General features: G+C 35.6%; 1 protein-coding gene across 1 annotated transcript in view; it reads left to right on the top strand.

Annotated features, from left to right (window-relative positions):
* The first annotated feature begins 206 nt into the window (after positions 1 to 206).
* LOC102808854 (uncharacterized) overlaps positions 207 to 23,670 on the top strand; it is an 82,627-nt gene continuing 59,163 nt past the window's right edge. The window contains exons 1-12 of the mRNA XM_085501611.1: positions 207 to 462; positions 1,298 to 1,417; positions 1,729 to 4,311; positions 8,266 to 8,421; positions 11,864 to 11,989; positions 13,641 to 13,717; positions 14,762 to 14,900; positions 15,969 to 16,132; positions 16,375 to 16,458; positions 18,857 to 18,980; positions 19,299 to 19,390; positions 20,215 to 20,270. Of these exons, the coding sequence (XP_085357737.1) occupies positions 207 to 462; positions 1,298 to 1,417; positions 1,729 to 4,311; positions 8,266 to 8,421; positions 11,864 to 11,989; positions 13,641 to 13,717; positions 14,762 to 14,900; positions 15,969 to 16,132; positions 16,375 to 16,458; positions 18,857 to 18,980; positions 19,299 to 19,390; positions 20,215 to 20,270 (3,977 nt within the window). The remainder of the gene's footprint in view (positions 463 to 1,297; positions 1,418 to 1,728; positions 4,312 to 8,265; positions 8,422 to 11,863; positions 11,990 to 13,640; positions 13,718 to 14,761; positions 14,901 to 15,968; positions 16,133 to 16,374; positions 16,459 to 18,856; positions 18,981 to 19,298; positions 19,391 to 20,214; positions 20,271 to 23,670) is intronic.

Here is a 23,670-nt window from a genome sequence, read left to right on the forward strand (position 1 = left end):
TCATTAACCAAGTCAGGCCTGTCCAGTCATACATGTGTACAGTATTATATCAACAGGAAAATCAGTTTATTTAATTGCATCTATCCAATGATGATAAAGAATGTACAATGTTCTGATCTCTGGTTGCTGTTTGGCATGCTGTTATCTTAATGGAGCTCAGTTCAATTCAATATTGTTTTCAACTTTTCTTTGATTTAGTAGTAACTATGGAATCCGGATGTCAAGTACAAGCAATCTACGACTTTAAAGGCACTGAACCTAGTGAATTGACATTAAATACTGGTGATATCATAGAGGTGGTCAGCAAACTAAATGATAACTGGTTGCAAGGTACACACAATGGTGTAACTGGAGCATTTCCATCTAACTTTGTGACACTGCTGTCAAATAATACACCAAAACAAGTTACTGCTATTGAAGAATTTATTGCAACAAGCAATGGAGATCTGGGATTCCAAAAAGGTACATTAATTAGCAACGACAGCTGTGATTGGTTAGGTGAATATGTATGTATGTTATATATGAAACACATGATCTGATTGGTCTCTGAACTACAGCTGTGATTGGTTAGGTGAATATGTATGCTTGTGGTATATGAAACATTTGACCTGATTGGTCTCCTAACTGCAGCTGTGATTGGTTAGGTGAATATGTATGTGTGTTATATTTGAAACACATGATCTGGTTGGTCTCCTAACTACAGCTGTGATTGGTTAGGTGAATATGTATGCTTGTGGTATATGAAACACTTGATCTGATTGGTCTCCTAACTGCAGCTGTGATTGGTTAGGTGAATATGTATGTGTGTTATATATGAAACACATGATCTGATTGGTCTCCTAACTACAGCTGTGATTGGTTATTGAGTATTATATTACATGCAGGCAATAGACTAGTTGAATGCTCTTCATGGGTCTTTCACATATGTGATTATTTTAGTGCAATTTAGCAGTGACCTTATTTTGTGTCAAAATGTGTCTACAAACTTTTTTGTTCACTGTAAAATAATATGCATAATATGTCATTTTTGCAGCAGTTTTCATGGACCACAATGAAAACACATTTTCTTGTTAAAAACCCATAAAAAACATTGTCCATTTTATAATACTTCTGGACATCGGAAAGTACATTGTATGGCACTATACATGTATATTGTTTTTTACCGAGCAAAATTTTACGATATTAAGATATATCTTTATCAAAAAACAATGGTGAAATGTCCTAAAACAGGCCAAACTATTTTCACTGTGCCTAATGATAATGTTTGCTATACATCCTCATATATTTTATTTCTTAGGTGACATTATCACTGTGCTTGATAAAGTGGATGATAACTGGTGGAGGGGACAAATAGGCAATACTACTGGGATATTTCCAGTCACTTATGTTCAAGAACATACCAGTAATAATTCTCAAGGTAAGCGTCTTGTAATTTTATACCAGTACATTTTCAGGCCAGTTTGCTTCTGATTGGTTAAAAGTGGTCATGTGGTTCAGTTTGACCAGGTGGTACTGCCTATTTTCTATGTTTTACATTTGAAGGCCAGTAAGTTTATGATTATTTGAAAGTGGCCTTGTGGATTGCTCCCCAGTTATATTTGGAATATACTTCATAATTGTAACTGTGTGTGGTTATCTGCTTTTCTTTCCCATTCACAGCGTATTTTGCACCAAGCTTAATATTAAATATTTTCTCTGCCATTAATTTATATTGTTTAACATTGACAGGGGATGCAGCATTACAGACAGTCAAGGCATTACAGGATGTAACAGGACAACTACAAGAAGAACTAACTTTTAAAAAAGATGATGTGATCACAATAACTGAAACCATTGACTCTGATTGGTATCGTGGGACATTGAATGGTGTAAGTGGTCTTGTGCCTTCATTTTGTGTGCAATTAATAAAGGACTGTACGGATAGTGATACTGCTGTGGATTACATTAGAGTGAATGATAACCTGAGAAGGAGTCTACGTGGTGAGCTCTCAGATCATGTTAAACATAAAGCTCCCACGGATGCCAAGTCAACAGATGTGCCATGGGCTACATCTCTGTATCCATTCAGTGCTGAAGGGCCAGGAGAACTGAGTTTTATGGATGGAGAGAAGATTGAGTTAACAAGGAGGATCGATGAACAGTGGCTGGAAGGAAATATTGATGGTAAAGTGGGTGTGTTTCCAGCAAACTATGTCCAAATTGTGGTGGATGTACCCAAGGTTGGATTAAGCGAGACTGAGCAAATGATTTCACAGACAAATCAACAACATACAGATGCTAATGATAAGTGCAAAGATATGCAGGGAAAAGCATTGTATAATTTCAATGCAGACACAGATCAAGACTTGCCTTTAAGATGTGGTGAGATTATAACTATTGTTGAAAAAGTTGACGCTGATTGGTATGAAGCAAGAAATTCCTCTGGTCAGGTTGGATATTGTCCTGTCAACTATGTAGAACTCTGCCCAGGTAAACCTAAAAAGAGGCTTGCACCTAAACCCCCAATTAAAGCTGTACCACCATCTCCATGTGTAACATCTGACATCACAGTTAAAGAACAGACAACAACAGTACTGCAGCCACTAGATCCCATGCCCACTCAAACATTAGCTCCTGTTCTAGCACCTTCACTGACCCCTGCACCTGCTCCCATACTTACACCAATGCCAGCACCTGCTCCAACAAAGGCCCCCACATCAGCATTGTCATCTGCACCACCAGTCACATCAACCACCAGTGACAGTACAGCTCTGATAACATCACCAACAGGATCAAAACCCAAACCAGCATTAAAACCTAAACCAACTTCACCATTAAAAGAACATACAACTGCAATACATGGTGAAGGTGATGGAATCTCACCAAACATAGATTTAAATGCAGTACATGGTGAAAGTGATGCAGCATCACCAAATGTAGATGATCTATTTGGTGACACTGCACCTACTGTGGATCCTCTCTTACCATCAGTCTTCAGACCGGGTGGCAGCACATATAAGCATGTATCATTTATTCCAAAGGGACTGTCATCATCCAACAGTGTAGACTCAAGCAAGGGTGACACGTTACATCGTCAAGATGCTATAAGAAGTCCTCCACAAACTGATTTGAGTTTTTTTGATGATGCTGTTTTGCAGCCAACTACAGTACAGAGCAATGCGGAGAGCTCCATGCTTCCTCTTCCCCAGAAGACTTTACTTGATGCTAGTCCTTTGATTGAAACATCAGGGGATATTCTCGCTCCATTGAACGCTGCTCCAGTCATTGCTAAGACTTCAAACTTTGATCCTCTTGCTCCAAAGCCATTTACTCCTGGAGCACCAAAAGGAGTCAAGTCTGTTCAAGGTCCAACAGTGGGTGGATCCAAGAGTACATCGTCAGATTTTGATCCTTTTGGTACTGCTGTTCCTCTACAGAGTAAGATGTTACACAGTGTCCCACCTCCTGTTCCATCCTCAGCACCTTCAGCTCGTCCTACGTTAGAGACCAAATTAAGGTCCATATCACAAATTAGTCAGGATTTGGATGATTTCTTTGGTACATCAGACAATTATACCTCCAAAGTAAGTACATTGGATAGTATTGAGAGTACCCCATCAGAGACACTGACACCCCAACCGCCAACATTTGTGCCATTCACTCAAGTGTCCGCTGCCCCACCCCCTATTCCACCAAGACAGCCTTCACCGAATCCATTTTCCGCAACGTCAGTCACTGATTCACTCAAACACTCCAATCCATTCGCTGCATCTGAAAGCTCACAGCAATCACAAAGTGCAATAACAGAGCTACAGCATTCATCATCCATTTCATCACCTGATCAGATTCCATACCAGGTTGTCCCAAAATGGCATTCTAAGAACTATAGCATTGATAGTGTTACCTCTGAATATTCTGATGATGGAGCGGGTTACTACCACGGTTTAAATTTTAGTATTAACCCAGCACCTGTACATAATGAAGAACAAGGGCCCTTCAGTTTTAAACTACCACCTCCACCATCATCACCGCGTAGAACTCGTCTTGCCTCAGATGAGAGACCCAAATCTCCAAAATATAATCAAAAGACAGCTGTGCCTAGGCCAAAGTCCAAGAAGACCTCAGAGGATGGTGGATTGTTATCTCTAAGTACACCTCCTGCTTCCAGGAGAAACAACATTAACAAGTTAAAAGTTTCTGAAGCAATTGAAAGCTTTGAATGGAATGTTGGTGAATTACAACGCAAAGATACCATTGAGGATGAAACTGATATGCCACCTCCATCTCATGCACCACCTTCATTATTAATAGATGTGGATAATGAAGTAGCAGGTAATCCTAGAGTTTTTGTTTTGGTGCATGCCCATTCTATGTGGATATCAAAGTACCAGGTAATCCTAGCGTTCTTTGTTTTGGTGTATGTCCATTCTATGTGGATATCAAAGTACCAGGTAATCCTAGCGTTCTTTGTTTTGGTGTATGCCCATTCTATATGGATATCAAAGTACCAGGTAATCCTAGTGTTCTTTGTTTTGGTGTATGCCCATTCTATATGGATATCAAAGTACCAGGTAATCCTAGTGTTCTTTGTTTTGGTGTATGTCCATTCTATGTGGATATCAAAGTACCAGGTAATCCTAGTGTTCTTTGTTTTGGTGTATGTCCATTCTATGTGGATATCAAAGTACCAGGTAATCCTAGCGTTTTTTGTTTTGGTGTATGCACATTCTATGTGGATATCAAAGTAGCAGGTAATCCTAGTGTTCTTTGTTTTGGTGTATGTCCATTCTATGTGGATATCAAAGTAGCAGGTAATCCTAGTGTTCTTTGTTTTGGTGTATGTCCATTCTATGTGGATATCAAAGTAGCAGGTAATCCTAGTGTTCTTTGTTTTGGTGTATGTCCATTCTATGTGGATATCAAAGTAGCAGGTAATCCTAGTGTTCTTTGTTTTGGTGTATGTCCATTCTATGTGGATATCAAAGTAGCAGGTAATCCTAGTGTTCTTTGTTTTGGTGTATGTCCATTCTATGTGGATATCAAAGTAGCAGGTAATCTTAGCATTTTTTGTTTTGGTGTATGCCCATTCTATGTGGATATCAAAGTACCAGGTAATCCTAGTGTTCTTTGTTTTGGTGTATGTCCATTCTATGTGGATATCAAAGTAGCAGGTAATCCTAGTGTTCTTTGTTTTGGTGTATGTCCATTCTATGTGGATATCAAAGTAGCAGGTAATCCTAGTGTTCTTTGTTTTGGTGTATGTCCATTCTATGTGGATATCAAAGTAGCAGGTAATCCTAGTGTTCTTTGTTTTGGTGTATGTCCATTCTATGTGGATATCAAAGTAGCAGGTAATCTTAGCATTTTTTGTTTTGGTGTATGCCCATTCTATGTGGATATCAAAGTACCAGGTAATCCTAGTGTTCTTTGTTTTGGTGTATGCACATTCTATGTGGATATCAAAGTACCAGGTAATCCGAGCGTTCTTTGTTTTGGTGCATGCCCATTCTATGTGGATATCAAAGTAGCAGGTAATCCTAGTGTTCTTTGTTCTGGTGTATGCACATTCTATGTGGATATCAAAGTAGCAGGTAATCCTAGTGTTCTTTGTTTTGGTGTATGCCCATTCTATGTGGATATCAAAGTAGCAGGTAATCCTAGTGTTCTTTGTTTTGGTGTATGCACATTCTATGTGGATATCAAAGTACCAGGTAATCCTAGTGTTCTTTGTTTTGGTGTATGCTCATTCTATATGGATATCAAAGTACCAGGTAATCCGAGCGTTCTTTGTTTTGGTGCATGCCCATTCTATGTGGATATCAAAGTAGCAGGTAATCCTAGTGTTCTTTGTTTTGGTGTATGCTCATTCTATATGGATATCAAAGTACCAGGTAATCCGAGCGTTCTTTGTTTTGGTGCATGCCCATTCTATGTGGATATCAAAGTACCAGGTAATCTTAGCATTTTTTGTTTTGGTGTATGCACATTCTATGTGGATATCAAAGTAGCAGGTAATCCTAGTGTTCTTTGTTTTGGTGTATGCCCATTCTATGTGGATATCAAAGTAGCAGGTAATCCTAGCGTTCTTTGTTTTGGTGCATGCCCGTTCTATGTGGATATCAAAGTAGCAGGTAATCCTAGTGTTCTTTGTTTTGGTGTATGCTCATTCTATGTGGATATCAAAGTACCAGGTAATCCGAGCATTCTTTGTTTTGGTACATGCCCATTCTATGTGGATATCAAAGTAGCAGCTAATCCTAGCGTTCTTTGTTTTGGTGTATGCCCATTCTATGTGGATATCAAAGTAGCAGGTAATCCGAGCATTCTTTGTTTTGGTGTATGCCCATTCTATGTGGATATCAAAGTAGCAGGTAATCCGAGCATTCTTTGTTTTGGTGCATGCCCATTCTATGTGGATATCAAAGTACCAGGTAATCCTAGTGTTCTTTGTTTTGGTGTATGCTCATTCTATGTGGATATCAAAGTACCAGGTAATCCGAGTGTTCTTTGTTTTGGTGTATGCTCATTCTATGTGGATATCAAAGTAGCAGGTAATCCGAGCGTTCTTTGTTTTGGTGTATGCTCATTCTATGTGGATATCAAAGTAGCAGGTAATCCGAGCGTTCTTTGTTTTGGTGTATGCTCATTCTATGTGGATATCAAAGTACCAGGTAATCCGAGCATTCTTTGTTTTGGTGCATGCCCATTCTATGTGGATATCAAAGTACCAGGTAATCCTAGTGTTCTTTGTTTTGGTGCATGCCCATTCTATGTGGATATCAAAGTAGCAGGTAATCCGAGCGTTCTTTGTTTTGGTGTATGCTCATTCTATGTGGATATCAAAGTAGCAGGTAATCCGAGCGTTCTTTGTTTTGGTGTATGCTCATTCTATGTGGATATCAAAGTACCAGGTAATCCGAGCATTCTTTGTTTTTGTGCATGCCCATTCTATGTGGATCTCAAAGTAGCAGGTAATCCGAGCGTTCTTTGTTTTGGTGTATGCTCATTCTATGTGGATATCAAAGTACCAGGTAATCCGAGCGTTCTTTGTTTTGGTGTATGTCCATTCTATGTGGATATCAAAGTAGCAGATAATCCTAGTGTTCTTTGTTTTGGTGTATGCCCATTCTATGTGGATCTCAAAGTAGCAGGTAATCCTAGCGTTTTTTGTTTTGGTGTATGCCCATTCTATATGGATATCAAAGTAGCAGGTAATTAGTTTATAGCCAATTGCAAGAGCCAATCAACAGAGTACAAACCACAGATTAGAAGTTACAGTTGAATTACATGTAAGGTCGTTGCTGATTGGATATTTAACAAGGTTTAAGGTTGTATACCCAAGCATCTGGAATCACATAAGGTGTCAAAAGGTTATTCTGAAACATACGCTGATTAAGTTTGAAAGTCAAATTAGCATGTATTCATAAGTGTACCTTAAATTTTGAATGGAGTATGTATTTATTGCCAGTATTTGCATAATAAATGTGCATGCACCTGACAGCTTAGATATCATTATTAACATAGCTCTTATTTACATATGATCTATAATTGCTTGTAATTATTCTGCAGTCTTCCTTGTTCACTAACCATTGACATTCTTACCATGCCTCACATCCTAATCTTTCATTGCATGCTTTCCATCATGGCCATTTCCCTTGCATGCTTTTCATCATGGCCATTTCCCTTGCATGCTTTCCATCATGGCCATTTCCCTTGCATGCTTTTCATCATGGCCATTTCCCTTGCATGCTTTTCATCATGGCCATTTCCCTTGCATGCTTTTCATTATGGTCATTCCCTTGCATGCTCCAAGATTAATGTGTACACAGAGACAACTACTAATCTTTGTATACATTAATATATTTTATGCATGCCATTCTGCCAAATATTGTATGTACATTGTATTATATACTTTTGATGTAGAGGACATGATAGTTGACATGTCTTTTGCATGTGTGTGTTAATTTCATATGCAGCAGTATCATATGGTTTGACCATCAGTAAAAAAAAATGGTCATTTGTAATGTTTTTTATACATGTGCCAATGATTGCATGCATACAGCATGTTGCCATGTGTACCCTGGATTTCTAATAATTCATAATTGATTTTTTACTAATTAAATGCCTGCTAAACTATGTACAGACTAATAAACTTCCACCAATATTTTGTTATTTACCTTATAACATGGTGTCTTCGCTGTTCTACCATAGGATAGCTATGCAAGCAATGAAAGTTTTTCTTCTCTTGTATATTTACTTTTGATGTTCTACATGTATTCATTACAGCGCTTACTGGTGGGTCAGGAACTGTTTCAGAGTCCTCAACCTCAGCCGTAGATGATTTGCTTGGATTTGGAATTGATACATTTAGTAGCAGTCCCCAAACAGTCAGTAGTAATGTAGCCAAACCATCAAGACCTGCTCCTCCTGCCCCCCAAAAAGGTGAGGTACACATAGCCAATCTTCACAAATACCGATCTAATTATGAAACCATTTTACATAATAATAATACGTAATTATATTACAATCAAGTTTTGCTAAATTTTCTAATTAGCATAGCTGTAATGTATATGGGACTTGTTTCATGTACCTACTGTATTTTAATTATTGAACACTTGGTGGTGCTCTTTTTATGTTGGTTTTGAGGTAGTATTAAAATGTAATGCACCAATCCTACTGTGGTGGTGAAACCTGACTGGATTGATGGAACATACATATTCCTGTGTAATTCCATTTTCCTCACAATGTCTGTCATGTGTGATGTTTCCTAGTAAAGTAACTTGATTCTATACCTCATACTAAACTACAATTTTCACATATGACATGGCTGCCTCTTAATTTGTCACCATACTGCATAGAAATTATATGAAAACAAGAAAATCCAAAGTTGATCAGCATGCTGACTAGTGATGTTTGATTCAATCCAAAAAAACCTTCCTAAAATTATTATGAAAACACATGATTGAGTTCTTATAGGAAAATGACCAGTAATTGGCCAATCACATCACAAATCTTGATGTCGTCAAATCCTTCAGTCGGAATCCTACTTTGTTTTTCCAATGTACATGTACATAACATATGTATCTGAAGTTTTCACCAAACTGAGTTTACCAGTTGCTATGCCACTCAGTGTAACTATGAGTTTACCAGTTGCTATGCCACTCAGTGTAACTATGAGTTTACCAGTTGCTATGCCACTCAGTGTACCTATGAGTTTACCAGTTGCTATGCCACTCAGTGTACCTATGAGTTTACCAGTTGCTATGCCACTCAGTGTACCTATGAGTTTACCAGTTGCTATGCCACTCAGTGTAACTATGAGTTTACCAGTTGCTATGCCACTCAGTGTACCTTGTTGTCAGAGGCTGATACTGTTTTCTGCAGTTTTGTCATCAACTTAAAAAATCATTTCTTTCTGAGGCGTCTTGGAACATATGTATTGAAGTTAAATATGTCCCTTTTTGTGTAATGTATGAGTAAAAGCTGTTTTTCCAATTTCTAAAGGTAACTGGTAAAATGTTTGGTAAAAAATTGAAGATTCTTAGTCATACTCTGTCATGTACAAAATATACTCTAATTGTAATCCAGCAACCAGAACTCGTTTCTTAGTACATTTCAAGTGTAACATAACATTCAGCAGGCTTATTTCTAAATTTAGAATAACCTGCCTAAATAGGTAATTTACCTAAATGTCTTAGATATTGGTAACTACATGTACTTCAAAGAATACTTTTGGAAAGTCAAAACCAGTTCGGAAGTTACACTCAGACTGTGTGCTACATGTACATGTGAGGTACAACACTGAACTAAATCCGTACATGTTGACAATGTCTGGTACACATCGATACTGTCTAAGTGGGGTACAACACTGAACTAAGTCTTTTTTCTGTTTTTTTTTCACTCTCCCTCGTCCCTTGTGCACACTTCAAAACTTTATTTCACAGTTGAGCCTAGCATTCCTTCAGTTAAATCAGGCATTGCACTGTCACCATGTCGTACTGTTACCGTAGAAGTCACACTCACCTTTGAATCAGAAGGTAACAAAATTGCTATATTTGTAGAATCAGCACACTTTTCATTTGTATTTGGGTTTTTCTTTTTGGCTAGAGAAAAAAAGAAATTCTTGTTTTCTGTTTAAATTGTCCCGAAATTTTACCTTCTATCTCTGACTTCAAATTTTCTTTTACACAAAATTTAAAACTGAATTTAATTACAGTTACAAAAAATGTCTTCTGAAAATCATTGACAAGAATTTCTTTTTATCTACTTGCCTGATTTGACTAGGTTTGCTTAGCTTTGCTGTGAATTTCATAGACACCCCAGTAGCCTGTACATGTGTATGTTTTATTCAGTCTTCCATTCATTGTTAGTATTAATCATTTCATAACTACTTCTTTTTTCACCAAGATACAGAGAATTTGGCATTGCTTACAGGGTGGTTTTCAAAATCTACACACTATTTGATGAAGCTTTCACAGCAAGTTTAAAGGGTAGACAATCAATTTAAAAAATATATATATACTGCAGTGAGCAATGGCATGTTCTGTTTATCCGGTGCAAAATGCATGAATTAAAGAATATTTTCAAATACTGTGTGAATATCTGGTAATAATAGAACTACTGACAATGAATACTACATTCCAGTTGAAATTAACATTCATTTTTGTAGCTACACAATTGATGCAGTCATGTGACCTATACAGTCATCATATGCAGTCATGTGATCTATAGTCATCACGAGCAGTCATGTGATCTGTACTGTCATCTCGTGCAGTCATGTGACCTATACTGTCATCTCGTGCAGTCATGTGACCTATATACTCATCGCACACTACATATGTTGTACATGTGCTGACTGTGGTACTGTTAAGTTTAAATTTAATTTAGTCTCCATACACGTATCATCAGAGACCTTGAAGAACAACATGATGTTAGGTTTCTGTGGTGCATTTTTACAAAGATGACACTCTTAAGAGAACTCTCTTGTGGAGATATGTGAGTTTTATGTCTATCATATTTTTGTATTTATATACACATATATATATGTTATATAATATAATACACATATATATGTGTTATATAACACATCTCTCATAAGAATTTACATAAAATGTTATTTTTTAATCATGACTTATTTTAGCCATAGACTCATGACTATCATTATGTGAGCTCATGTGCTAATGAATAGTACAAATGCAGTAATCTTTCAAATGTATAATGTCAATGATGAGTTTGACTACATCTTATCCCACAGTCATCAGCACTTATATACTGTGATAACTTATTGTTTTTTTAAATTTTGATTAAGTAACAGTTGAATGCTTAAACAAAACAACAAATATATGTTGCCCATAACTCAAAGTTCTGTAGACTGTTAATTGGACATCGAGTTACAATTTGGACAAAGTCTCACAAGAGTGGGCGTGGTTTCTAAAATGTGGGCGTGGTTTTTAAAATGTGGGCGTGGTCCTTTTTGTAACTCATTGTTTTTTAAACTTGATGTCTTTGTAACTCGATGTTCGTTACTCAAACAATTTTAGTTAGCATCTTTTTTATCACAAATTTTTCACTTTGACTAAGTTTGGGTATATATACATACATGTATCGTATATATGAAAACAGGTAACCTTGAATACATTAAACTCACCCATATAAGGCTATAACAATATTCCTGTCTGGCATAGATGACCGTAGTCTTAATTCTAACTGGCATTAATTTCATTGTTTAAACAAGAGTACCATACATTGAATATTAATGTGTTAATTTTTTATAAATTATTGACTTTTCTTTTTATACTTGTGTATCTGCAAAGTGACAACTAACGTAAACTGACATGGCTATTTATTCATTGGACTAATCCTCTTATAGACCTTTTTGCTTTAGGTAAAGCACCACCAGCTGGTAGACCACCTCCACCAAAAAAGCTGCCACCTGGAAGGCCAGCGCCACCTAAGATGAGACCACAGACAATTCTAGAAGAAGATCTATTGGGACCAATGAGACCTGGAAGTGAGTGTCGGTTAATCCAACATTTCATATGTGTAGGCTTGTCTCATATTTTGCAGTATGGGATCGGATATACATGTACCGTGAAATCTGTATTAGAAGCCGCATTCCTAATAGAAGCCGCACCCATTCTTTTTGAACAATTGAGAACCAAAGAATCACCATTTCTCATATGTTGCATTGTATCATTTTATTATAAGCCGCCGCTTTTAATACAGATTTTACAGTAATTCAAATAATACTGTTCACATACAACAAATGATTTATAAACCTGCATAGTGTTAAATATACCTGAACCCCCGCCCCTCCCTCAAACAAAACAAAACAAAATGTTACCTCATGCTAAATTTTGAAAAGTACAAACCCCTATACTAGATCAGTTTATATTTCTACTTTGTATATTGTCTGTTTTTTGTTTCTCCTGTACAATGTTTTACATTCAATCATTTTTTTAGTTTCTTGTTGCAATTTTAATGCATGCAGTACAAAGTTTACTATTGCACCCCCCAATCAATCAATTTACATGTCTCCTGCATAAGTTTTTATGATTGAAGACCCCCTAAGTAGATGTTTAAAATATCCTAGATGTCTGGCTTTCCAACAATGTGTACATGCATAATAATTGTTTTAATTATGATTGTCTCCCAATTAACTTCACACTTTGTGATACAAACTACATGTATATCAACAGAATTAACAAAACAACATTGGCACACTCATTAAATCTCTGACCTGTATTCATCCTGGTATTGTTTGCTTTGCCTTCCATCTTCTATTTGTTTTCTGTAACAGTCCTTGATGGTACTCAGCGCAATGATATCATCATGGTAAAGTGACCTTTTACCTGTTGCTATTAGCTACAACAATAGGATTCTATATGAACTTTGCACCTTGGTATTTTGTACAATTACAATATTTCCTATTTCTGTCCTGATCTGTGTTTTTTTAAAGCTGGTCTATATTTAGATATTTAGTATTTCACCCAAGGTGAGGTTTTTATTTTAAGTTGTTTCAAAGTGTTCAGTACAACTTGGTATAAATAATGTTAAAACTACATCCATATTGTATGGCAGTGTTGCTACAATGTGTACAAAATGTCAATCAAATTGTTCAACTATAAATACCTGATTGGACAGTAAATAGCATAATACCGGTAGTATTATCAGAATTTTAATGTATCACTGGATTCTTTATAAACATTGACTCAGCCATTGTAAAGTAGGTATTGTTGGTGTATGTTCATTCAAGCATGTCGTGTCATCAGACTATGATGTTCTGTTTGCGTGTCTTGAATTTTTGTTTTTTAGCAGGTGTAATGGTGGGTGGTGGTTTGGGGTGGGGTCAGGTCTCTGTCTATGAACTAGAACAGACACAAAAGTTTTCTATCAATAAAGTAAATATTTTATTCTCATTGATAAATATATTCACTATTTACTCAACAGTTATAATTTTTATTTTGGCAATTTGACAATATTGATCTCAATCCTTTATTGTCAACTAACAGTTAGATGTACGTATACCATGTGTTTGTATTTGTTTATGTATGGCACATTCCTCGTGTAGATAATATATAACCTGTTGAAAAGTTGTATATTTACCTTCAATCTATCAATGCACAAAGCCACGCTGTGATAATTGTCTGTTCTGTTTATAGCTCGAAGAATGCAAGAAAGCGAAGAAATAATCACAAATCTTGAATCAAGACTTAGAGAATTGGATGTGGAGATTTTTGTAAGTTTCTTCTTATCTTATAAATTATTGTTTTTGTTGTTTTTGATATTGTTTAAAGGTGTGGCTTGAATTTACAATTTACCTGTTTATTGATGTATTGTATTTTTATTTGTAGTAATTTTGAGAACCTATGCAGTATTATATATTTGTATATTAATAATTAAGTTTGGTTAATGTAATAATTTTAGAATATAAATAGTAAGTATACCACTGTTGGGATTTGTTGATTTCTGGATTTAAATTTCGCTGATTTACCATTTCAGGCATATTCAGTGGGTTTTAAATTCACAGTTTTATCATTTAGATAATGTGTTTTATGCTAAATTTTACATATTCACTGGGTTTTAATTTAGCGCATTTTCCAGTCAGGGAAATGAGCAAAATTAAAACCCAGTTTTTAATTAATCCTTTTACAATAGTTGACATATAGCTTAAATATAAACAATACTTATTTGCAAAACTTAATCCTCTTCACACATGTATGCCTTTGTAGTCTGTCTGCAATGCATCACTCCAGGTAACCACAGTCTTTTATGAACTTATGTGAAATAGCAGGAATGATACAGAGTGTACAATTAGTGAAATATTCACAGGAAAAAAAAAACACTTTTGTAAAAATATAGTGATCTATCTTCATCTATATGGCTAGACACAGAATTGGAAATCATTTATATCTGCTGACATTAAGAGAAACTGTTATGGTGATGGTACATATTTAACACTTTGACCTTTCAACGTCGAATTTTGAAATCCTTCACAAAACAATCAAGAAAATATGAAATTGTGTTTATTTGGTTCAAAATTAACAAAACCTTTAGAAAAATGCATAATAATGTGCAAAACGTTGACCAACATTAAAAAATTATGACATTCAATTTGTTAAATTGATATTATACATGTGTATTAAATGCAAGCTGTACTTTATGTAGATTACATGGTAGATTATTGCACAGACTAGTTGGTGACTACTTATGATTTTATCTTAAAATTAAGAATTGTGTACAGTCTGCAAATGTTAATAATAGATAAATTTATTTTTGATAGGCCAAGAAAGAAGAAATACAGAGGTTGGAACAGATGATGAAAGTTGTGAGTGATGAGAACTGTGATGAAGTAAAACACCAGTTAGAAGCATGTGTATCTGAAGTGGATATACTAAGAAATGAAGAAACTAAATTAACAGGTATGATAGTGTTTTTGAATTTCATGCAACATTTTGCACTTTTCGATGATTTTTGACCAAATGGACATAGCTTGATCAAAATAAGAAGACTGGCTTTCAAATGGCTAATGGCTGCTATGTGCAATGCCTGTGTCAGTTTCATGCTATTTTAATAAGCTGCTTTGCATAATTATTTTGTTCATCGTTAAATCTTAAGAGCCACTTATAGGATTTTGAGTACTATTAGTGAAGATCTGTGCATAATTTGCATAATAATTAAAAAAAATTATGTACATCTACCGGTAGTTGTATCTCAGGAACCACTGTTTAATTACAAATTAAATTATTAGATATTTCTTTAGGTATTTGATTATATTTATAATGCCCTCCACAAAACATGTCATCACATGTACAGCATGCATCATGTTAATACTGAGCAGCACATTACACCTTTTTTTAAAGGCTTTTTGACAGAGTTATAGAAAAACTTTTATGAAAAATCAAAATACTAATTCAATGGCAATTTGAAAATAAAATACTGTGTATACATTAATATTGAAAACAAATTGACCGGAAACATGCCTCTTTATTTTCTGGGTCTATAAGGACCGGAAACATGCCTCTTTATTTTCTGGGTCTATAAGGACCGGAAACATGCCTCTTTATTTTCTGGGTCTACAAGGACCAGAAACATGCCTCTTTATTTTCTGGGTCTACAAGGACCGGAAACATGCCTCTTTATTTTCTGGGTCTAACAAGGACCGGAAACATGCCTCTTTATTTTCTGGGTCTACAAGGACCGGAAACATGCCTCTTTATTTTCTGGGTCTAACAAGAACCGGAAACATGCCTCTTTATTTTCTTGGTCTACAAGGACCGGAAACATGCCTCTTTATTTTCTGGGTCTACAAGGACCGGAAACATGTCTCTTTATTTTCTGGGTCTAACAAGGACCGGAAACATGCCTCTTTATTTTCTGGGTCTACAAGGACCGGAAACATGCCTCTTTATTTTCTGGGTCTAACAACCGGAAACATGCCTCTTTATTTTCTGGGTCTAACAAGGAATTTTATAACTGTTTTATTTCAGCTGAGTTGCGTGACTTGAAGCCAGATCCTGTCGCTGATTTGAAGAAAAAAAATGAAGAAATGAGAAATAAAGTAATTGATGAATTGATGAAAACTGAGAGAGATTACGTCAAAGATATTAAACTGTGCTATGATGGCTTTATTGGATCTCTCAAAGACCAGAAAGTAAGTAGTAGGTTTTCATATTTAACAAATACTATTATTTGGTTTGTAAATGTTGAATGTATGAAAATAGTTATAGAAATCTTTTTGTCTGAAAAATTATATTTTGTTACATTATTATATTATGTTCACATTTAAGAAGCATGTTTTTTTATGTGAGATATACCACATGCATGGTCATCCTTAAATTCAAAGCATGATTCATTTCATATTGCATTCAGTAATATCACCATGACTGTATTTAGTTCCAGACCTTGCTAGTCAGAGCCATAGCAGCCCAACAAGAAGCTAATCAAGAAGACAATAAGAAACAGAACAACAGACCCATTGTTGGTTTTCATTATTATTTTTTGCTCTATTATTATTGCTAATTTTTATTTTCTGGGTCTTTTCTGTGTTTTCCTACCTAACACCTAACATCACATATTTTTGTTGCATGTACTAATATTCACAAATACAGGTATAAGAGCTAATATTGATGGTTTTAATTCTTGTATAGAAAACAAATTCTGTTGATTTGTAATGTGTTTGGCATTTATACCCCAGGCTTATCTTGCACATTAATAATATTCATGGATTATTAAAAGATACCAGTACAAAAAAAGGCAAACATTCAACTCATGGCACTAAAAACTGTTAATGTACACACAGTCTCTCTATAAACCGGTCTAGAACCGGCAATGATTTGAATTGGGAATTACTTTTAATTTTAGCCACTGGCTGGACACATTCAAGGGGCTTATGAATAGGGTTCTGTCTGTTTGTCTGTCTGTCACATTATCTCAGAAGTTCATTTTTTCCAAACTTAGTACATGGTTGATACATTGATATTTCCTCCCAAAATAGCCTAAAAACCTACATTTTATATGTATTGAGAGATTGATTCTGTTAAGACTTGTATTATGGGTAACACCTGGCATACTGAGGCACATGCATTATTTTGCAGATTTTTTTTGGAATGGGCCATTTTGTTCATCAAAAATACTTATTTTTGTTCATTTACTATTAAAGTTTGTTCAGATTCAGTACAGAGGTAGTATATCATTTCACAAAGATGCGAGTTGATTTTTGTCAAGATTCAATGCAATATGGCTGATCAGTAGCCATATTGTATAACAAAAATCCACAATTTTCATCCATTTTATCACATTTTGGCTTATATCTCATATTCACGCAGTTCAATTAGGTCCAAACTTGGTTCACTGACATTTGTGAGATTTCAGATGATTGTATAGATTGTTATAGTAGTACATTTAATAATTCAGAGAATGTCTGAATGAAAAATCAATTTTTTTACTAATTTTCTCTTGTTGTTATCAGTTTCGATAACTTGAAGTTAGTTTAATTTATTGTGGACTAGTTCAAGATTGATTTTTACTTTTATTATTTCCTTCACTGTCCATGGTTGATTTCTGTGTGACTATTGTCTAAAAGTTGTGAATCAGTATTTATCCATAACGAGCATGGTTTGAAAGAAATTCTATCCATTTCCAGACCGGTCTGTAGTAGAACTATGCTGAGCAGCATTTTTTAAAAATTGACTGTTTGTCTTCCTCACTCCTGATATTTACAAATCTTACCAATATCTAATCATAAATTAAAATTTGTAATTTCACTTACCCATAATTCAAATTGTGCAAGCAGAAATTTATAGAATATTGAAAACTTGAAATATTACCTGTATGTGATTGAATTACACCTGCATGTGATTGACAATACCTCCAATATACATTGTATACATTATATTTAAAGGGACATATGCTGTGACTCTTACCTTTTTTAAACTGCATTATTTTGATACACTGTACACCTATATAACCTTCACTGTGACTGTACTCTGTGAGAAACCAGCTAGATTACCAAATCATGCAACCTGTGAGCTTAGCGTCATAAAATATTTTGATGGATGAACCTGAAAACTATGTCACTGCATAATCATGTGCATAGTGACCTATTTGCATATTTCAAAATGTGTGTATGCAACTACATTATATTACTCTACAGCTTATGCCTTTTTTAGGTCTATTGTTACCAGTACTAATTATTGATCTTCTGTTCCTTGTAACCTAGGTGACGGTGTTTCCATCCTCTGCTCTTCATTTTCATTGTTTCTGGTCTTCAAAATATTCATCCTTGGTGTAAAATTGTGTTGATATGTAGTGACTTGTACAATACTTTGATTTTGATACTAAATAGGGAAAAATCATGATTTCAGTCTTGCATGATTAATACATAAAATTCTTGCAAACATAACTATTGGTAATACACCTAAATGTGCATGTACCGGTAGCTTTGTCCAGGTTTGTTCTGGTTTTATTCTATTCAGGTGATGGGCTTATCTATTCTGTTTCCTCCTGGTATATTTATTTTAATGCTACTATTCTGTTGTTGCACCTAATAATTTATTCACAATGGTCTTTCCAGCCAAAAATAAATGTACATTCCATGCATATATGTGTAATTGACTGTACTGTCAATTTGCTTCTTATTCATATTCACTTTTACAACTAGATACCAGAAGGTAAAAATGTGATAAATGGATCCAATCCTGGCACATTTCTTCTTGGCTGTAATGATTTCTATCTTACTGGTCTGGAAGATACAAACTGATTGGAATTAGATTTAAAGTAGCTGTACTTAGTCTTCCTAATATTAATGGGAACTTTAATTGAAGCAGGGTCATACCTATGATCTAACTATGTATGTCGTGTTCATTTGACTTTGCAGGCCAAAGGAATAGAGTTAGATATCTTGTTTGGTAATGTTGAGAAAGTCATTGATGTATCTGAGAGATTTCTAGAAACTTTAGAAGAGAATGTTGCTAGGCAACCAACTGAGAACCAGGTGGCAGGTCAGTGGGATTACATTGTACATGGTACTATAAGGTAGATAATGCATCAGAAATGAATGGAACCCATTGAAGTCAGCTTCGAATCTCATGCTCAATTCTTATTAGTATTTTTTATCCATAGTTAACTTTTAAGGGTTTAAATATGCCAAATAACCTCCATCTGCCGGTAATGATTCAACTGTTTTCTATGTTGATTATATTACATATTATTTCTTTTTCTAAAACACTTTCACTCTAGACTTCATTGCAAATTGATTATTTTACAAGACTTGCATATTGATAAATTTTGTATGTATTTATAAAATTTTCTGTCATTAGGTCAATGTTTCATCAATTACTCTGAGGAACTAGAAGATATTTATTCTCATTATTGTAGAAACCATGATGATGCTATAGCTTTACTTGAAAAGGTAAATGCAAATAGTTTAATAGTACTGCTAATTTCTTTAATTCTCAAAATAGTTGTGAAATACATGTACCCCGGTACTCTAATGTGAAATACATGTACCCCGGTACTCTAATGTGAAATACATGTACCCCGGTACTCTAATGTGAAATACATGTACCCCGGTACTCTAATGTGAAATACATGTACCCCGGTACTCTAATGTGAAATACATGTACCCCGGTACTCTAATGTGAAATACATGTACCCCGGTACTCTAATGTGAAATACATGTACCCCGGTACTCTAATGTGAAATACATGTACCCCGGTACTCTAATGTGAAATACATGTACCCAGGTACTCTAATGTGAAATACATGTACCCCGGTACTCTAATGTGAAATACATGTACCCCGGTACTCTAATGTGAAATACATGTACCCCGGTACTCTAATGTGAAATACATGTACCCCGGTACTCTAATGTGAAATACATGTACCCAGGTACTCTAATGTGAAATACATGTACCCCGGTACTCTAATGTGAAATACATGTACCCAGGTACTCTAATGTGAAATACATGTACCCCGGTACTCTAATGTGAAATACATGTACCCCGGTACTCTAATGTGAAATACATGTACCCAGGTACTCTAATGTGAAATACACGTACCCAGGTACTCTAATGTGAAATACATGTACCCCGGTACTCTAATGTGAAATACATGTACCCCGGTACTCTAATGTGAAATACATGTACCCAGGTACTCTAATGTAGCCTAAAGAAAAAATTTGAACCATCTTTCAAAACATCAAATGAAAAAATCTGGCTTATTATTTGTTTACAGTATGAAGACAATCCTGAAATCCAGGAATATATTAATGATGGTCTGGCAGTTGTCAGGTAAGGATACTTTTATTGAATATTGTCATATTTCCTGTTCAAAATGTCGGTGCAATATTTTTTGCTCTCAGATCTATGAAGAGTTCTTACCTGGAGTTGATAACAATGAAAACAATAATATCTGAATTTTGGTCAGTCACTTAAGGTGAAGAAATATGTTATATGCAGGGATTTGTTTAAACAAGGAAACATGGGCGCAGCGCTCTCATGCCACAGCCATGCGCCCCCTTGCCATGGCCATGCGCCCCCTTGCCATGGCCATGCGCCCTCTTACCCTGGGGCAACCATAAAATTCTTATTGATCAGGGATCACATGTGGCCACAGTCTTTAACTGTGACCTGTCTGATAGTAATTTTGGCCCCAAGGAAGCCATAGAATGCTCCATTTTAACTTAAAATTATCAAAAACTCCACACCCTGGTAGGGAGATCCCTATCTCCCCCACTTGGTGACGCCGCTGAATTGTAGAAAAAAACCTGATATGCATAAAATATGTTACCAGGTATTCGTTGTTCTGAATCATTTTGCTGTTATTTTAATGATTGCTTCAACTGAGAAATGTTTTTCACAAAAACCTATATTTAAATATATATATATATATATATCAGTAATTTTAATGAAAAAAAAGTACATTTATCTTAGTAATAGTGACACCTGTTGTTTAGTGTGATGAACCCCCACGGTTGGGTACAGGAGCATAGAAGTTTTTAATTAAAATTGTTTTCCATAAGAAAAATGAAACCATCATACATGGCCTTATAAACAGCCTTTTACTTCATAGTGGGGTGGGTGGAGTAAAGCTGTGATTATTTTTATTACTTTCTGACCATCTAGTTTGCCATTTACCATGTCCATATAAACTAAAGCTCCAGCCAATATCAGATTTGACTACTTGTTTCAAGCTATGGCACTTGGAAATGAGTGTTGTGACATGTGGCAAATGTCCAACTGTCTTGGTTAATAAGATTGGCTATATTTCAACTAGAAACAGGTAAACCAGTATACCTGTATGTACGAAGCCAGTGATCGTTATTCAAGCCAAAGAAACTGCATCTATTTATATAAATACACATGGACAGAGAATATTTTCTTGGAGCACTAAATGTGACAATTGCCCTACTGTCTGTGATAAATATACCACACCAGCTACATAGTGCCCGACGAGGAGTTGGGTAGGTAGTGAAGAAAAACATTGACTGAAGCCTGGCAGAGGACTGAATTGTTGTCAACAGCAACAAACATACTGGGAAAGTCAAAGACAGTGAAAAAACAAACAAACAAAAAACACACAGGCATATAAATACTAACTTTCTAGGATCTTTATTGACTCCAAGTAATCCAGAGTAGAACGAGATGAATCAACGCTATACTCCGCCATCTTTATTTTAATATTAGATGCAACCATTATTCTGTAGGGGACAACGGGTCATAACTTGAGGGGAGTTAACACCCATGATTTTTAAAATGCCTTGATCAATAAGAGTCTAAGTTACAGGGAACATTATTTTCATTTTTCAGTGGACCAATAAATGCATTTGACAGGAAAATAGAAAAACTCTACCACAACAGCAATAAGAACAGCTTGCTGCATTATAAGTATCACTTCCCTGTCAAATTAGTGGTTCATGCTTATTTGAATCTGAACATAACAGGCCAATTCTATCACACCTTGCTAGGCTTGAACTTCCATCCAATCAGAGCATTCCAAATGAACATGATTCTCCACAAAACTAGAGGGCGCTCTGACCAAAAAATTGCCATGATCTAAATAAAAAGAACTGAATGTCCACAGTTATGTCTGTAGGTGTACCTTACCTGCATGCAAAATAAAGTCCAAGATTGGTCGGTTATGTACGTACTTATCCAAAATGAATTCATAACCATTTTAACACGTAGCCAGGGTAATGAAATTAAACGGTACCCACCGAAAAATACACAGGGTCTGAACCCTGACCAACATATTGAAATAAAGTCCAAGATTGGTCGGTTATGTACGTACTTATCCAAAATGAATTCATAACCATTTTAACACGTAGCCAGGGTAATGAAATTAAACGGTACCCACCGAAAAATACACAGGGTCTGAACCCTGACCAACATATTGAAATAAAGTCCAAGATTGGTCGGTTATGTACGTACTTATCCAAAATGAATTCATAACCATTTTAACACGTAGCCAGGGTAATGAAATTAAACGGTACCCACCGAAAAATACACAGGGTCTGAACCCTGACCAACATATTGAAATAAAGTCCAAGATTGGTCGGTTATGTACGTACTTATCCAGAGTGAATTCATAACCATTTTAACACGTAGCCAGGGTAATGAAATTAAACGGTACCCACCGAAAAATACACAGGGTCAGAACCCTGACCAACATATTGAAATAAAGTCCAAGATTGGTCGGTTATGTACGTACTTATCCAAAATGAATTCATAACCATTTTAACACGTAGCCAGGGTAATGAAATTAAACGGTACCCACCGAAAAATACACAGGGTCAGAACCCTGACCAACACATTGAAATAAAGTCCAAGATTGGTCGGTTATGTACGTACTTATCCAAAATGAATTCATAACCATTTTAACACGTAGCCAGGGTAATGAAATTAAACGGTACCCACCGAAAAATACACAGGGTCAGAACCCTGACCAACACATTGAAATAAAGTCCAAGATTGGTCGGTTATGTACGTACTTATCCAAAATGAATTCATACCCATTTTAACACGTAGCCAGGGTGGTGAAATTAAACGGTACCCACCGAAAAATACACAGGGTCAGAACCCTGACCAACATATTGAAATAAAGTCCAAGATTGGTCGGTTATGTACGTACTTATCCAGAGTGAATTCATAACCATTTTAACACGTAGCCAGGGTAATGAAATTAAACGGTACCCACCGAAAAATACACAGGGTCAGAACCCTGACCAACATATTGAAATAAAGTCCAAGATTGGTCGGTTACGTACGTACTTATCCAAAATGAATTCATAACCATTTTAACACGTAGCCAGGGTAATGAACCAATGCATTGCCTGATATTAAATGTTAACTAACGTTTTAGTACATATGTATAAGCATTCAGTAATTTTAATGAAAAAAAAGTACATTTATCTTAGTAATAGTGACACCTGTTGTTTAGTGTGATGAACCCCCACGGTTGGGTACAGGAGCATAGAAGTTTTTAATTAAAATTGTTTTCCATAAGAAAAATGAAACCATCATACATGGCCTTATAAACAGCCTTTTACTTCATAGTGGGGTGGGTGGAGTAAAGCTGTGATTATTTTTATTACTTTCTGACCATCTAGTTTGCCATTTACCATGTCCATATAAACTAAAGCTCCAGCCAATATCAGATTTGACTACTTGTTTCAAGCTATGGCACTTGGAA

This window comes from Saccoglossus kowalevskii, chromosome 7 (genome assembly GCF_978046115.1).
Source record: "Saccoglossus kowalevskii chromosome 7, keSacKowa6.1, whole genome shotgun sequence".
In the NCBI taxonomy this organism is placed as follows: Eukaryota; Metazoa; Hemichordata; class Enteropneusta; family Harrimaniidae; genus Saccoglossus; species Saccoglossus kowalevskii.